General features: G+C 34.0%; 1 protein-coding gene across 6 annotated transcripts in view; it reads right to left on the bottom strand.

The window, feature by feature from the left end:
* The window catches only part of Sycp1 (synaptonemal complex protein 1), a 94,248-nt gene that overhangs the window by 51,445 nt on the left and 24,833 nt on the right, over positions 1 to 17,970 (bottom strand). For all 6 annotated transcript variants that reach the window (XM_085677905.2, XM_085677911.2, XM_085677910.2 and 3 more), the window contains 4 exons: positions 15,207 to 15,301; positions 14,601 to 14,785; positions 12,707 to 12,774; positions 7,560 to 7,621 (listed from right to left, as the gene is read on the bottom strand). In XM_085677905.2, the coding sequence (XP_085534031.2) occupies positions 7,560 to 7,621; positions 12,707 to 12,774; positions 14,601 to 14,785; positions 15,207 to 15,301 (410 nt within the window). The remainder of the gene's footprint in view (positions 1 to 7,559; positions 7,622 to 12,706; positions 12,775 to 14,600; positions 14,786 to 15,206; positions 15,302 to 17,970) is intronic.

Raw genomic sequence — 17,970 nt, 5'->3', positions numbered from 1 at the left:
TGACTGTCACTGGGTGCCATTTTGAGATTATTGGTTGACACTGAGTTACTGTAGGGGTCTGAAAAAAGGCATAAACACAATTCCGAAAGTTAGGCAATAATAGCCTGCCCAAAGCTCTTAGGTATTAGACAGCAAGCATGAAAGAAAAAAACATTTTATTTATTTGAGACATGGTTGTTATTTTGAGACAAGGTTTCTCTGTAGCTTGAAGCCTGTCCTAGAACTAGCTCTGTAGACCAGGATGGCCTCAAACTCACAGAGATCCTCATGCCTCTGCCTCCCAAGCACTGGAATGTGTGCACCACCATCACCAGGCTGGGAAGAAAAAAAAGCATTTTAAACAGTTCAGACATTTTAAGAAGTTCAGGAGAGCTGGCAGCGGGAAGGTCAAGGAATGAAGAATTCAGTAGTCTGTAGCCAAACTTTACATAGTAAAAAAAAAAAAATGGATCCTATTACTTAAGAGTAGCTGTGGAGATTAATGGCTTGAGTCTGAAGTTAGTGGATGGCCACCTATCTACTAAGTGGTGAACTATTAGAGGACTAAGAACTCTAAAGCTCAGTTGAGGCTTACCTTTTGGATGATGTTATTCTTTTATCTAACCTTGTAGTTTCCAAGTCACCTCCTTTCTACATAGTACTTGATATAGTGTGGGACTGAAAGCATTGAGGCTGATCTTACAGTTCAGGTCTCAATGATCTATTTGCTTCCCATACTATCCAACGCACTCAGTAGACACCCCATTTATTAGACAGTAGTAACTGTAGTACGTATAAACTGTCAGGAGTGCCCTACACACAGATGCAAAGCTACGTCTGGCCAGCAGAGATTCTTGATAAATAAAGAAAAATTCCTAAACTGAAGGCAATTTTATTATACATCTAACTCTAAGCAGGATCCAGCCTCAACACCAGTCTAAACATTAGAAAAGACAAAAGACTCCAACATCAACTGACAAACTATTCTACCTAGAAGACTCCAGCATTAGAAGACCTGGAGTAAATCCAATTGAATATTTTGTATTAAATTTGTTTTAGTTTGGGGGGGCTCAAAAAAATTGTTTTAGTTTTTTATTTTATTTTTGAATTGAAGATATTTGAAATTTATCTCCATCAAACAGACCGTAGGTGTTTTTGTTAGGATTTGTGTGTGTGTTTGTTGTTTTCCCCGCCATATTTCTCTTTTTTCTTTCTATTATACTGTAAGCATTTTTTAAATCATGCTTTTAAAGCGTAAAACATGCTTTTAAAACCTTTTTTTTGACAGGTGCTGGTGCACACCTTTAATTCTAGCACTCAGGAGCCAGAGGCAGGTGGATCTCTTCACATTCGAGGCCAGTTTGGTATACAAAGTGAGTTCTAGGATAGTCTGGGCTATTAAACAGAGAAATCCTGTCTCAACAAAACCAAACCCCCAAAAAATTGTTTTTGTTTTTATTTTTCATTCCCCTTACATTCATCAGCTTTTTACCATACATTTTCTTTATTGTGTAATTAGATTTTAATACTTTTTCCCACCACTTCCTAACATTTCTCATTTCTTTTTCTGTTATTTTATTTAATACTACTACCTTTTCAACCTTCCTTTGGTCCCTTCTTTTACATCATGTTTTTATTATTTTTATTGTTACCCTAATTATATTTAACTTTATAGCTACGTCTACAATACTTTTGTTATTTTATATTCTATGGCCACTAGTGGAACTAAACTGGCTTTAATAAATTCTAAGTGTATTTCTTTACCTAGTTTGGTATGGTATTACAACTGTTACAAGAGTTTGTTTTTCCCATTTGCCAAGCAGCACTGAGTCCTCAAAAGGAAACTGGTCACTATAAAATATCCATATCAACAAATGTACAAATCATAATATATAAACAAGATCATTAAAACTCAAGGCAATATGACAGCTACAAAACATCATAACTAATGTATTACTAAATCCAAATGGTTGAAACTAATTAGATGATATGATGTTTCAGTAGGTAAAGGCACTTGCCTCCAACTCTGATGACCACCTAAATTGGATCCTTAGAACGCACATGGTAGAAGGAAAGAATCTATTACAATAAGTTGTTCTCTCCACACATATGCCATCAAACACATACACACACACACACACACTTAACCAACCAACCAACCAATTTTAAAATGGTTAAAATGCCAGAAAAAGAATTCAAATGTCTACTTGTAAAAGTAACCAATGAGTTCAAAGAGGACACAAGCAATATGGAAATAGTATAGAATAGTTTACAGCACCTACATGGAGGCTTACAAACTCCAATTTCAGAGAATTCAATGCCTTCTCTTGGCTTCTGCAGGCACGAAGCATGCATGTGGGTACACATACATTCATGCAAATATTCACACATACAGATAGATAAAAATAAGTATTTTTAAAAACTGAAGGAGAAATAAAATTTATCATGATAAAAATAAGTAATTGTTACCATTAAACTATCTTTACAGAGGATACTGGAAGGAATATTTCAGACTGAAAAGACAATAAATAAGTCATGAATGGGGAGTAGAGCTTGAGGAAATGGAGTGACAAAAGGCTTAACCAAAATAAATAGTACATGAAAAGCTATATGAAAGCCTACAATCTTACAAATAAAGAGACCAATGTAATTAGAAGGGAAAGAAAAATGTAGGTAATATAAAAGGAGATCAGGGGAATTCTCAAGGTTAAAGGCTTAAGTGGGAATAGGGAAACTGGGAAAATGCGAAGTTAGGAGATACATTAGCCAAAACTAAACATGTGTGAAGAAGTCTTATAGAAATTCATTAGTTTGTACGCTGATTTTAAATACAATATATATAAAATACAGGAATTTGAACATAAAGCATCCTGCCAGATGAACAATAAAACACCCAATGTGGGTTACTAAATGAAAATCTCAGCGCCGAGCATGAAATACCTCCTCAGGAGTTGATGGCCAGGGAGGCTCTGATGTGCCCAAAACAACACAGACTATTGTCACTGCTCTTGACTGTTCAACATAAACAGATGGTAAGATCCTATTGCTGAAAATAACTATCACTTTGGATGCAGAACATAGAAAAATCAAACTTAAGTCATCAGGAAATTCTCTCCCTGCTGACTAATATTTTAGTGCCAGGATGTGTTAAACAGTTCCCGTGTTTAAAAAAAGAGAGATTAATAGTCTCTCCCAGTGCTGAATCCTGTTTACTAAAATACTGACTTGCCTACCAAGATGTGTCTACAGGTACAATAATGTGGCACAACTGTTAAGGGGATAACCAACCACTTTCTGATTGAGTAGGAGGCCTACTCCAAGGAGGGATTTCATGCCTGATAAGTAAACCTCATGAAAAAACACATGACTAAATTGGGCAGTGGTGGCACATGTCTTTAATCCCAGCACTTGGGAGGCAGAGGCAGGTGGACCTCTGTGAGTTCAAGGCCAGCCTGGTCTACAAGAGCTAATTCCAGTACAGGCACCAAAGCTATACAGAGAAATCCTGTCTCAACAAACCAAAATAAAACAAATATTAAAAAAAAATCCACGACTAAGGATATCATTGGCCCAAATAGAGAAGTTACTATTTTTTTGCTATCAAAATATCTTTTGTTTATACCCATTTTGTGGAAAAGATGTGGACTTAAAAATTGAATTAAAAAATAATTTTCAATTGTTTTTTCTCTGCAAGAAGCATACTTAACTGGAAAAGGTAAAATGTGAAAAAGCATAAGTTGACATAGTAAGCAAGTAGAAATTGAAAACAAGCCAGGAGAACTATACTAGTATCTGAAAAAGCAGGCATCAAGTCAAAACAAATCAGAAGAGAAGAACTAAATCACTACAAATAAAGGTAGCAATTCAACAAGATATAATGATTAGAAATTAATATGCAGCAAACATTGGTGTGCCCAATTTCATAAAACAAAACCTACTGCACACAAAAGGACAGACAGGCCAAAATAAAGTAATAATAAGTGAATGTAACACGCAATTCCATGAGTAAATATATTATTCAGACCAAAAAAAGAAACAGGACATCATATTAACTACATTATAGATCAAATGTTTGGTATGGAAGGTCCTTCTATCTATGTGTTGCTTTTATTGGTTAATGAATAAATTTGTTTCGTCCAGTGGCTTAGCAGAATAGAAGTCTAGGCGAGAAAACTAAACTAAATGCTGGGAGAAAAAAAGGCAGAATGAGTGAGAAGCCACATAGCTGACACTGGGGACAGATACCTTTGCTGGAGCCTGCTGAGGCTTTGCCAGTAGGCCACAACCTCATAATAATACACAGATTAGTAGAAATGGGTCAATTTAAGATATAAAAACTAGCCAGAAATACACTTCAGCTATTGGCCAAAGAGTATTGCAATTAATACAGATTTCTATGGGATTATTTTGAGGTCTGAGAAGCTGGGAACGAACACATGGTCTCCCCCAACAAATTGGCACCAACGTGGGGCTGAGTAATCCATGTAAAACCTGAAAAAGCTTGGAAAGGAATCCTAGACACAGACACAGACACACACACACACACACACACACACACACACACACAAAATAAAACAGAGTTAAGCATGGCTTTTTGGTAGCAGCATTTTCTCGGGTGGGCTCTGTTTGTTAGAAGCAAGAAGAGGCACAATTCTTTAAAGAGAAGGCTTCCTGACTCAGCGATAGCACCAAAAACTGTATGGCTCCTTTAAGAAGGCTTCCTGGCTAATCAGCATGAATGGCTCTGACACTTTAAGGAGGTCTGGCTATGGAGCATTTAAATGGGGTCTATGAGCAGAATGCTACAACTTGCTTAATGGTAATATTGACTTGCTGTGACCGGACCATGGATCTGGGGCACAAAGAATGGTTCCCAAAGGCAGTGAACATGCCTCTGCCATGTTGAACTGGGCAGAGCAACTAGGCAGGGCCATCTTGGCCCTAGCCATGCCCACTTAGGATTTTTAAAAAAAAAAAAAAGCGTTTCTTATCAGAAAATAATTACAGATATACATTAAAGACAGATTCTGATTTTTTTTTTAAAAAAAAAAGGCCTCCAAATGGGCCACAGTGTTGAATAAATGTACGTAAGCTTGGGAAAAAGAGAGTTATAAAAAAGAAGTAAATCGTTTGAAAAATAAAACAAGGTCTTTAAAGAGACAGTCATAGAGTAAAAGGAGTAAACCAACATATATGTTTTAGAGGTATCTTGACTTCAAAATTTGGGTCTAAGGATGTGTTGCTTTGGGAAAAGGGTTCTTCTTTTGTTTCTACAGAGCATGAGAACCTGTGGAATCCTTCCAGATTAATGTGGTTTTATGGACCAAGACTCCCCAAAAGTTCACTGTGAACATCCCCAAAAATGACTTCGCCCAACAAAAAGCAAAAAGCAGTTTGGAAAGAACTACACCCAAATTCTCAAATATTATTTATAAATGTTTGTTTACATTTAAAGAGGGCTATGCTATAAAGAGTAATACTTTGAATTGGTATGGATCCTGGTCTATTGATACAAATTTAAGGTCAATTTTGCCTTACTGTGTATATGTATTTCTGCTCTTGATTAAGGTATTGTGCTTGTGCAACACATTTTAAAACGTAATATATAATTAAGAAATACAGGTTAATAGATAGTCATCTATAATAATTAAGCTTGTAGTCATGTTAGTTAGGTTTTCTAGATATATAGAGCTATATTTCAGTTACTCTTCAAACCTTTCAAAGACTTACAGAATATGGCAATTAAAATGTTTTAAAAGCTTAAGACCTTTTATGACAATGAGACACATCTGTTTCTGGCAGCACCAATCTACTTCAAGAGGATGATGGGCATTGAAAAAGTTCCTTATGGAATTTGTTAGTCATTTGGGCAAGAAACTGCTCTTGCCTGGACTGTTTGATGTTATGCAGTATAAACTAGGCATTCAGTACCCACAGGAAAATGACTACTGAACTTGTCTAAAGAAGATGAGACAGTCCTTCAGGGTTCCTGCTTCATGAAACAGTCTGCTAGACATTCTGTAGGACACAGAAGACTGTGACTGACAAACTACCAATATAGATGGTTCTATCTTTGAAATTTCCTACTTCATGGAAAGTCTGCCAGATACTATGGGCCTGTAAGCAGAAGATGGATGTCCCAATGTTACAGGAGAACTTTGGGTGACTGTCCAGGCAGTGAGATGTCTCTGTCAACTCTAGAGTTTTGGAAGTTGCTTATAATGCACTTCTTGTTTACTTAGGTAATATTTCCTTTAGGAGTCTTTGATACAGTTGAAAAATAGTTATAGTTTTCCTTAGCTATAATAAAAGATAAAGTAGACAGATATAAATATTGTAACTGTAATTCTTGCTTGATACCTGTTTTGTTTAACAGAAAAGGGAAAATGGTATGGGAAGTCCTTCTGTCTATGTGTTGCTTTTATTGGTTAATGAATAAATCTGTTCTAGCCAGTGGCATAGAATAGAGATAGGCTGGAAAACCAAACTGAATGCTGAGAGAAAGAAGGCAGAGTGAGTAAGAAGCCATATAGCTGCCACTGGGGACAAACACCTTTGCTGAAGCCCCGAGACTTTGCCAGTAGGCCACGACTTCATGGTGATACACAAATTAATAGAAATGGGTTAATTTAAGATATAAAAATTAGCCAGAAATTTGTTTAAACTATTGGCCAAACAGTATTGCAATTAATACAGATTTCTGTGTGATTATTTAAGGAGGCTGGAAAACGTACAAGCAGCATCCCCCAACAATTGTTAATATACATTTACAGAATATCCCACCCAATGGCTATTAAATATACATTCTTCTAAGCAGTCTACAAACTCTTATCTAAAATAGATCATTTTATAAATCCAATATTATCCTATTACCAAAACATGAAAAGGAGACAACAAAAAGATACTATAGACCAATATATTTAATAAGTTTAAAACTTCAATAAAATACTGGCAAATCAAATTCATACCATATTAAGAAGATCGTTCACCATGATCAAGTTGGTTTCATTCCAGGAATGCAAGAATGGTTCAATATATGCAAATCAATAAAAGTAATATAACACATAAAAAGAATCAAGGATAAAAATCACATGATCATTTCAATAGACATAGAAAAGGCCTTTGATAAAATTAAACATCCATTTATGATGACATCCCTGAATAAATTAGGTATAGAAAAATAATACCTTAGTGTAGCAAGCCTATATTTAACAAACCCATAGCCAGTATCACACTGAGAAAAGAAAAACTGAAAACAATTTCAGTAAGATCTAGGATAAGACATGTGTGTCCACTGTTCACTAGGTCTTTATAGCATAGCATAATATGCATATTTGCTTTTATTTTAGGTGTGATAGCAACATGTTTAAATAATACAAACATTCTGGTCATGATAGTTAACAAAAACCTATAAAAATAGATACAGATAAGATTGAAGCTTTATTCAAAAGCAAATATAAAATTTTTATATTTTAGCAGAAAATTAGGTATGAAATATTTAGTTTTAAAATCCAAGCCAGCAATTTCAAAGTTATTTTAAAGTAATTGCTGGATATTAATAAGAAAGAATATATACCTACCAATATTTTTTTCAATTCTTCCAGTTCCATTTCTTTGTCATTTTTAGATTTAGTCATCTCATCTAAAATAAACAAAATAAAATGTGCTAATCACTGTATTAGAAGGTAGGAAAGAGAAGAAATAAGAATAATGCCATTTGAAAAGAAGATTCAATCCATATATGGCAAAATTATCGGACCAAGAACCAATGAATAGACTGAATATAGGACCTAGAGAGAAACTACTATGCTGCTAAATGAACACACACACCCCTAAAAAAGAGATAGGTTAATGAAAGTTACAGGGAGTAACCATGTAAACAAACTATGCAAAAGTAATAATGGATAAATACTAACAGTTATGTTTCTAGGTTAATTTATAGCCAAATGAATCCAACGTTCATGAAGTAAAATAAGCAATGTATCTACATAAAATAATTTGGATTGATAACAGTGTGTACCTTTACTTTCAACTCATTACTCCCTGAATCTGTCTGGCTTCTCTTCAAATTTAAAAGAACTGTTCTTCTCTCAAGCTAGTTCTGATCACTGTTCTTTGAACTTCAACATAACCACTTGTTCTGTGACTTTATCTGTTCCAAAACATACCAAGTCCGAGGAGAGAAATCCTTATTTTCTCCTATTCCACAAGCATCCCATATGAATATAAAAACAAAGATATCTGATTAACCTCTCTATTGTCTCAAGCTAATGATTATTCATGTTATCTTTCAAATTCCTGCTTGCTAACTATTTATCTTTGAAATTCCTGCTTACTAACTACATATTTCTTTGACTCCATGTAAAACTAAGAACTTTCTCCATGATGTTAATAAAATTATGATCTCAAAAACCAACAATAAGCATTTGTGATGCCATTCTCACTCTTATTCATTGTGTGGCTGAGTCATATTTGATACTATGAAACACTCTCTACTGTTTTTGCCCCCTTCAATTACCAAGATCTTGAATTATTCATATTTCCTCTTTAATTCCTACTCCTATTTTGTTGCTCTTACATCCTTGCTACCAGAAAAATACTGTTTTACAGTGCTTGCCTCTACTTCTGTGAATACAATATTAATTTTTAAACAACCTTATTTCTTTTTTACATTTTTTCTTTAATTTTCTTCTCTTTTTTTTTTTTTTTTGGCTTTTGGTTTTTGGAGACAGGGTTTCTCTGTGTCTATGGAGCCAAGCCAGTCCTGGAATTTGCTCTGTAGACCAGGATGGCCTCAAACTCACAGAAATCTGCCTGTCTCTGCCTCACAAGTGCTGGGATTAAAGGCGTGCACCACCACTGCCCAGCTGAAATCATATTACTTTTAAATAATCTGTACTGGTCCTTTTGCTATAGGCAAAGATTTTAGAGTACTGTATACCATAGTGGAATTAAGTGGAGGACTAGAGGAGAAACTTTTTGCATTTTTAACTTCCTACAGTCTCCTAGTAATTTCCAGCTGTCACAAAAACTGTACCTGACACATTATTTTTGTTCATTGTTAAAGAGTTTAAATTGTTGGAAATATAATAGAACTACTGAATGTTTCTCAGATTTCTCTTTGTTAAGAAAATAAACACTTGTAATAGCTTCCCACAAATCAACAAAACATGAATTATCAATATAGATGCTGAAGGAGAAACTTGTCACATGGAAAGCTCATTTAACCAGAAAGTTTCATTTTAGATAAGATATATCTTATTTTTTAATTTGAGGACTAGTTTAAGACAATGGTCTGAACATGACTCTACTATCTTATCACAATTCCATATAATTAGAAAAAAGAGACAAGAAGAAATATTTATATATAATGAAAATTACCCAAAAAAATAAACTAAAGAAAGAAGAAAAATACAGACTATTTGCAAAGATTTCTGGCTTTTAAGACTATATTATTAACCCCAAAATAGAATAATGTGGGGTCCTTAAGTAATTTTTAATTTTCACTCCCATACATAGTATTTTCAACAATCTATCATCCTCTACAACTATCCAAAACTCTCTATACTTTAAATTTTATTCTTAACATCTAAATCTTCAATAATGGCTTTTCTAACTCTGTTGCTTCCTTTTGGTATCAACATTAACATTCAATAAGAAATCTGAGCATTTACCTCAAATATATAGATATGTAAAAATATAAATATGTATTTATATTTTGTACATAGCTGTACTATAAGTATGTATTATATTGTTCACCATAAATATAACAAAAATAGTTCTTATATTTTCACTTCTTACTCTAACATAATTTTGCTCACCCTTAATTCTGGATACTATTACCCTAATGGTTTTATGTGTTTAACCTTTCTCTCAAGATTTCTCAAGAACATGGTGTTTTACTTTCAATTCCCTCAAAACACAAAGTGCTGTTTCACAGTTCTCAAATTCCTTATCCAAGCTTCTCATAATACTCTGGTATGAGAAATATTGAAATTATAATGTGATAGTCACTTACTGTTAAACTCAATCACTATAAATAAGCATTAAAGATATTTTAAGTACTAAAATTATTCCTTAATCTAGAACATTCAACAATTCTAAGGCAAGTAGGTAAGTGCAATGATTTAAAAATAATTTCATGTTCTAAAGAAATTTTTGAACTAGATAAAAAAATTGTCTTTAACCTTTATATTTGGGTTTTGATTGGTTGGTTAGTTGGTTGGCCTTTTTTGACAGGGTCTCTCTACATAGCTCTAGCTGTACTGGAACTTACAATGTATATCAGGCTGCTTCTGAACTTACATAGGTTCACCTGTCCCTGCCTCTCAAGTGCTGGGGATTTAAAGGTATGTGCCACCATCCTTGGCTGGTTCTAACAATTATGCTATGAAGCAAAATTATGAATAAAATTATTTGAACATTACAATGTTGGATAATCAAGTATTAGTCTATAGTGGAAAATTAAGCATTGCAAAAGGAAAAGCATAAATATGGTTAAAAATTTCAACCAAACCTGATAGGATAGGAGAGATATTTTTCCAGTGGTGTAAACACTGAAAAGGTACCGATGCTCTAGTAAACACACTGTCACACCTACACTCCTATGAACACTATAGTGAAACAATCTCTCTCTCTCTCTCTCTCTCTCTCTCTCTCACACACACACACACACACACACACACACACACACACACACACCATGAAACTAGAAATAGGGCTAGTTGAGAAGAGTAAAAAGATTATCAAGAACAGGAGGGGCACAAGCAAAGGTAAATATGATCAAAACTTCGTATGAAAATATCATGCTGGTCATGTATAATTAATACATGTTTATAAAAATATTGTTTAGAAAGGGACTCAACCAAACAAATGAACTACTTATGAAATGTCAACTATTTCAAATACTAGGCAATATTACTTGTAATTATCTTAATTGTAGAAGTAATTCAACTAATAATACAAACATTCAAACTAATAGTAAGCTTTATAGAAAATTATAAAAATAATCTAGACAAATACTTATCAATTCAGAAATATTAATCTATTAAAAATACTTTTTAAATGAAATTGAAAAAACTTTTTTCCTTTTAACTGTCTACACTTGCAGAGAGGCTAAAAAATATGAAACATAGACTTATAACTGCATAAGTTCACAAAATTATAAAATTGCTTTGTCAGTGTAAGTTGTTGAATATTAATGATACTATATGATAATATAGAATTATTGTTTTCCTAAAAATATTTCATAATCAAATACTACTAAGCAATGAAGTCTACAAAATCCAGACATGAGCCAGGTGTGATTATACAGACTTGTAATCCCAGCATTAGAGAGGCAGAGGCAGAAGACTGCTGCAAGTTCAAGACTAGCCAGTCTACATGGAGAATGCTAGGCCAATTGAAGCTACATAGCAAGACTCTCAAGAAACAAACAAATACAGAGGAGAGGGTGCCTGAACCGGCCTTGGCCCACAACCATACTGATGAATATTTTGCATGTCACCATAGAACCCTCATCTGGCGATGGATGGAGATGGAGGCGGAGAGCCACGTTGGAACACTGGACCTAGCTCCCTAGGTCCAAATGAGAGGCAGAGGGAAGGAGATCGTGAGCAAAGAAGGCAAGGGCACAGGAAACCTTCATTCGACGTTGTATGGCAATATGGATGGAGACCCATATTGGAACACCGAACTGAGCACTCCACAGTCCAAATGGGGAACAGAATGATGAAGAAAATAAAAAAAGTAATCAGGACTGCGAGGGATGCGAGCACCCACTGATACAGGGGGACTGATATAATGGGAGTTCACCAAGGCCTGTTGGACTGGGACTGAGCGAGGACGTGATCCAGCCAGATTCTCTAAATATGGCTGGCCCGGAGCCTTTTTGAAGGGCCGTTGACAATGACACTGGGACTTGCTTCCTCTGCATGTACTGGATTTTGGCGCTCCAGTCTGTTTGGACTCTCACCTTCCCTGGACCTGGAGGGAGGGGGGAGGAGCTTGGGCTTCCCACAGGGCAGGAAACCCTGACTGCTCTGGGGGATGGAGAGGGAGGAGGAGAGGGAGTGGGGGGGTGGGGAGGTGGTAGGAGGAGGGGCTGAAATGGAAACTTTTATAATTTAATAAAAAAAAAAAAGAAAAAAAGAAACAAACAAATAAATAAACAAATCCAGGCAGTGGTACATTCCTGTAACCCTAGCACTCATGAGGCTGGGGCAAAATGATCAAGAATGAAAGAAGAGTTTGAACTATGAAGTATGATCCTGCCTCAAAAGCTGTTTCTTCAATTGAAATGTAAGACATTTCCCTAAGGAGTATTCAGGCCTTTGAATCCTAAAATAAGGAGAATACAAATATTTCAGGTTTCTAGACATAGAAAACTATTTATAACTAGTAGATATATCTACATATCTACTAGACATAGATAAACTACATAAATTTAAGTTTTCTTAAAATTTAAATTTCCTATATTCAATTATAATTTTCCCCTAATTATAATTTCCCCCTAATTTTTATATTTATTTTTATTTTATATGCAGGAATATTTTGTCTTACAATTATGAACGTTATATGGGGCAAGCATATCTAGGTCCTCTGCAAGAGCAGTTAAGTGCTTTCAGCTGCTTGTTAACAACTTAACAAATTTAACAAAAAAACCCAATTTTGTTTTTATAATTAGTTATTAATATGTTATCAAAGTACACTACTGTCTAAATCTTACCCAGTTCACTTGATTTCTTCTGAAGCTCCATGATAAGTAGTTTCAGTTGATCTTCATTTTTTTCCAATCTTATGAGATATATTATTTTAAAGATCAAATTATTATTTAGTCAGAACTCATCTAATAACAAAACTGGCACAATGCAACAACTAATACATCTAACATAGATTTATTCAGTTATTGGACATTATTGAGTATTAATCTGCATAAAACAATTTAAAATAAAAATTATAATAAATACTTAATTGTATAATAAGTGTATCTATCTAAAACCTTAAGACTGACAATTTGTAGATTGGTGGTGGCACATGTCTTTAATCCCAGCACTTGGGAGGCAGAGACAGGTGGATCTCTGTGAGTTCAAGGCCAGCTTGGTCTAGAGTTCCAGAACAGTGAGGGTTACACAGAGAAAAACTGTCTCAAAAAACAAAAACAAAATTTTTAAAAGTTATCTTAACTATTGATGATAATCAAACTTATGCATTAGTGGATATTTAATTATATTAAATGCATATTTACTGTAATAAATTCTTCCTTTAAAAATACAAATAAAAGAACATGTATTGTTTTATTGGTTTCTCTGATCTTCTGTTTCTCTAACCACAAAACTAAGGTAACTGCTAGGTCAGTGAGATGACTCAACAGATAAGTGGGCTTTCTATCAAGCCTAACAACCTACATTCAATGCCTAGGAGAGCACCTACCCCTACATGTTGCCCTCTGATTTCCACACACAGGCATATACACATATATATATATATATATATATATATATATATATATACATATACATATATATGTATACATACATACACAAATAAATAAATGTGGTAAATTAGGGGCTGGAAAGATAGCTCAATGTTTTAAGAGCATTGACTGCTCTTCCAGAGAACCAGAGTTTTGATTCTCTGTACCCTCATATGGGTTCAGAACTGTTTGTAACATACATGCAGGGAAATCAACCACATACATACAATTTTTTAAAAATTAATGTAGTAAATAAAAAAATTTACTAAAGTAATTGGAACAGATAAGTCTACAGCAATTCACAATTTTACTATTTGAAAATTGCCTTGAAGGTTAATCAGAAATATACAACAGAAGAATTAAAAAGCTACATTTTCTCTTCACTATGTACAGTAGCAAAGAAAATTTAAGTAGACCTAAGATATAAATTGGTAGAGAAATTCATCCCTCTACTGTGCCAAGCCATTGTGCTAACAGGACAAAAATAATTACCTAGGCTCAACATAGTTTTATATAAAAATTGTATAAAATAAAGAAAAAAAGAGTTGCTAATATTCTAATTTTAGATAAAATACTATTTAGTGTTAAAAGCAAATGAGTAATTTATATCATATGAAATAATATTTGCTCTATACAAATATAGTTGCTAAATTTATACATTGTAAGTAAGGTTATAGCCCTCAGTAAAAAGAAAATTTTCAACTGAACATTATTCCTATGAAGCTAATCTACATGCAGGGTTTCTCAACCTGTGAGTCACAACCACTTTGAAAACCCTCTAATTCCAAAATAATTATTATTACAATTCACAACAGTAGCAAAATTATAGTTATGAAGTAGCAACAAAAATAAATTTACGGTTGAGGTCACCACAACATGCCAAACTGTATTAAAGGGTCACAGCATTAGGAAGGTTGAGAACCACTTAATAATAATAATCCACTTAATAATCCACTTAATAAACCACTTAATAATCCACAGTATTAGTAAATATGTCCTATCATACCAACACTTAGGGACTTTTTCTGTATTTGGCCCCACTGCAAAGCATGCTGGGAAATTTTCCAGAAAATGCCTGACTTTAAATGGCACTTAATATTAAATCACTTTTATGTCTTTACTTATTTGTTTAAAATAAATATTTCACCTTTGCTGTTCTGTTCCCAATAATTCCTCCAAGTTGCATATAGTAGCTTTAAGTTCAGTAACCACAAATGAGTGATCAGTTTTAGCTTTGTTAAATTCTTCCATTTGAGCTTCTTTTTCTTCAGTGAATTGATAAATTGTTTTTGTTGCTATCTGCAAATCTTCTTCTAAAGCCTTCTGAGTGTTCTAAGTGAAATAAAGCAGAAAACAGAAAGAATAATGCAAAGGCCTAAAAAGGCTTTAAGTTATCTGCTTCTATAAATTGGTTTGCCCTCTTGCCCTCCTTTCCACTGTCCCTCCTTGGAATAACCCACCCACTATCATATTTTACTCACAATTATCAATAGTTCTGATCCCACCACAGAGTTTTCCCAGACAGGTTAACCCACACTCTCCATTCTTAAAACTGTTATGACAATTTATTAGCCTGAGTCATTCTATTGGTACTTAGGTATTTTTATCCAACGCCTTTTATTAGAAGCATTTATAGGATGGGATTGTGTTTTTTCTATTTGAATCTCTCTGAGTGGTTATACATTTTAGTTATATCCAATAAAAATTTGTTAAATGATTGTGTGATGTACACTAGTTAGTTTTTAAATCATACCATACTTCTTTGCAATGACATTTTAATATCTTCGAGTTCTGATGTTAAATGACTCTTCTTTTCATTTAATTCTTTTAAGTTTTCATCTTGTAATTCTAAAAGATAAAATTATAGATAGGCATTATTTGACAGAAAATGGCTTTCAAGGAAAGTAATTGCTATAGCAATTATTACTTTTTCTCTACTAGAAAATAGTATAAAATAAGAACAATTAAATATACACACTAAATTTGTTAAGATTATTTTCCTAAAGACCTCAAAAATGAACATTTTTAATCTTTTTCAGTATCCACATTTACAATTACAATAGAATAAAAAAAGACATATAACCCAGTAATAACAGGAAGATTAATAGACTATTATTTTTGTTTGTACACTACTGTCAGAGTCAAGTGGCTTATACAGGTCATGTCCTATTTCATTTGTTATTACAAAGATGTTTTAGAGTCAGGTATAATGAATGCAAGTCTATAATACCAGGATTTGGGAGGCTGAGGCAGAAGGATTAGAAGTTGGAGGAAAACCTAGGCAACTTGGCAAGCTCATATCTAAAAATATTTTTAATTAAAAAAGCTGAGTAACTCAATTATCCCATGATCCTTCTCAAAAAAAAAAGGTTTGAAAATAAAAAGCATTTTGTCTATTGTGGAGGATACTAAAGCTCTATGAGTTCATAAATATCACAACTAATAGGGAGCAAGCAAAAACCCAAGCTCAGGTAGTCTTCAAAGATATAGTTTGAAGTCTTCAAGGTTTTGAAGAATTTTTTTTTCTTATTATAACACAAGATATGGTTGACGAGGTCCTTTTGGAATCCAACCCTAAGGTCTTCTCAGGATTCAGAAGGGAAACAGCAGCCAGAGAAGAACTCGGGATATCTAAGAGCCAAAGAATCTCTCACTCTGTGCTTTTTTAAATCAGTTTCTTTATTGTTCTGTCTTAATTATAATTCTCCTGTCCATTCTCCTGTCCTATTTCTAATTCCTCCTGGATTCTCCTTCCAGCTTCTTCTCCTCTATTCTAAAAACTCTTCTCATTACAGAAGTCTTGAAGCAATAAAAATTTTAGAAGAGTTACCTCTCATCGGTCAAAAGCACATTCCTAGGGTAGGCAATCAAGAGCTGAGCCATTGCCATGGCAACACAAGGATCCAAGGTTACAGGAGTGAGACCATGATCAGAGAATGGAGTAATCGTGTCCAGTGAGATAAGCTTTGAGACATAGGTCTTTGGTTAACAGACTTGGCAAGCAAAGAATTGGCATATTTTTCTTAGGGTGCTTTGTGTCCAATCTTGGTTAGACATCTGCAGCTCTGACCTTGTGCATAGCTGTAAAGTTTTAAACTTATGATCTATTTACAAAAAGCCTTTAGTCTAGATTGAATTTGCCTGATTGAAAGTGAGCTAATTGTGTGCAGTTAGTCTAAGCAAAAGAATAAGGCAGACTTTTAAGTGTTAACAGTCCTGTGGGACAAATAGATACAGTTATGAAGCATGTCCCAATATATAAAACAGCATAAAATAACAGAATGTGTAAACTCAGACACCCAAGACTAGTCAGAAACAAGCATGTGGCCACACACATTTTTATCCATACACCCAAAATAGATGAAACTTTTAAATAAAAGGCGAACAGAACTTTTCCAGGGGAAACCATGTCAGATGACCAGCTTAAAAACCCTGAAATACGAATTTACAGTATAAAGTAGCATATAAAAAACCATCAGAACAAAAGGCATTTCCTGGATGTGGTGGAGGCAGTGGTGCTATGCTTGTTTCTGACTGGTTTTGGGTGTTTGAGTTTACATGTTCTGTGTGTCTTAATAACAACGACCTGGCTGGGCTCAGAATTTGCCTCTAGATTTTGCTGAATCTGATGTGATGACAGAGAAAGTTATTTTATGCTGTTTTATGTTATTATAAAGAAAAGATGTTAAGAAATTGGGTATGGTTAAAAATCTGTAACAAAAGTTAACTTAGAACTAGTAACTCCAAACTACAATTGCTTTAAGAACTGTGAAAGAAAAAAAGAACTGAAAATAAGATATGATGACTAATGAGTATAGCATTATAATCATTATAAATAAAACTTTATTACCAGATTATTTAAAAATAGATACTATGATATTCCAAATTGCCATAATCATAAGTCTGCCTTTACGCATGCATCAAAACTAAATGTATACTATTCTATTCTAAGCCAAAACTATTCTTAAATTCTCTGAGACTCTCAGAAGATGCAAATAAATTTCTTATAAAAAACATACTTCAGGCCGGGCGGTGGTGGCGCACGCCTTAATCCCAGCACTCGGGAGGCAGAGGAAGGTGGATCTCCGTGAGTTTGAGGCCAGCCTGGTCTACAAGAGCTAGTTCCAAGGAATAAGAAGGAAAGTATATATATATATATATACAGAAGTAGAAAAGGGTAAAAAAAAAATTTTAAAAAAACTAAAGCAAAAGGTAGATGAAATAACTTAAAAAGCTGGCTAACAACAAGTCAAGCTAAGGCAGGACATTCATATGAAAGAATAAGTCTCCACATATTTATCTGGAAGCTGGGTGGTAAGCCCCCAAAAATCAAAGAGTAAAAAATAACCAACAACATAAGGGTCCAACTCAGAAAGACAAATTCATAAGTTTTGTATCATATATGGAATCTAGATAAGTGTGTATGTGAGAGAGCGAGATAGAGAAAAAGAAAGCGAGAAATATAGGTCATTCAGAGAGAATAAAAGATCTTGGAGGGAAAGAGGAAATGTAATGGG

The sequence above is a fragment of the Myodes glareolus genome, chromosome 17 (genome assembly GCF_982192425.1).
Source record: "Myodes glareolus chromosome 17, mMyoGla1.1, whole genome shotgun sequence".
Taxonomy (NCBI): Eukaryota; Metazoa; Chordata; class Mammalia; order Rodentia; family Cricetidae; genus Myodes; species Myodes glareolus.
This window is presented reverse-complemented; position numbering and strand designations above follow the sequence as displayed.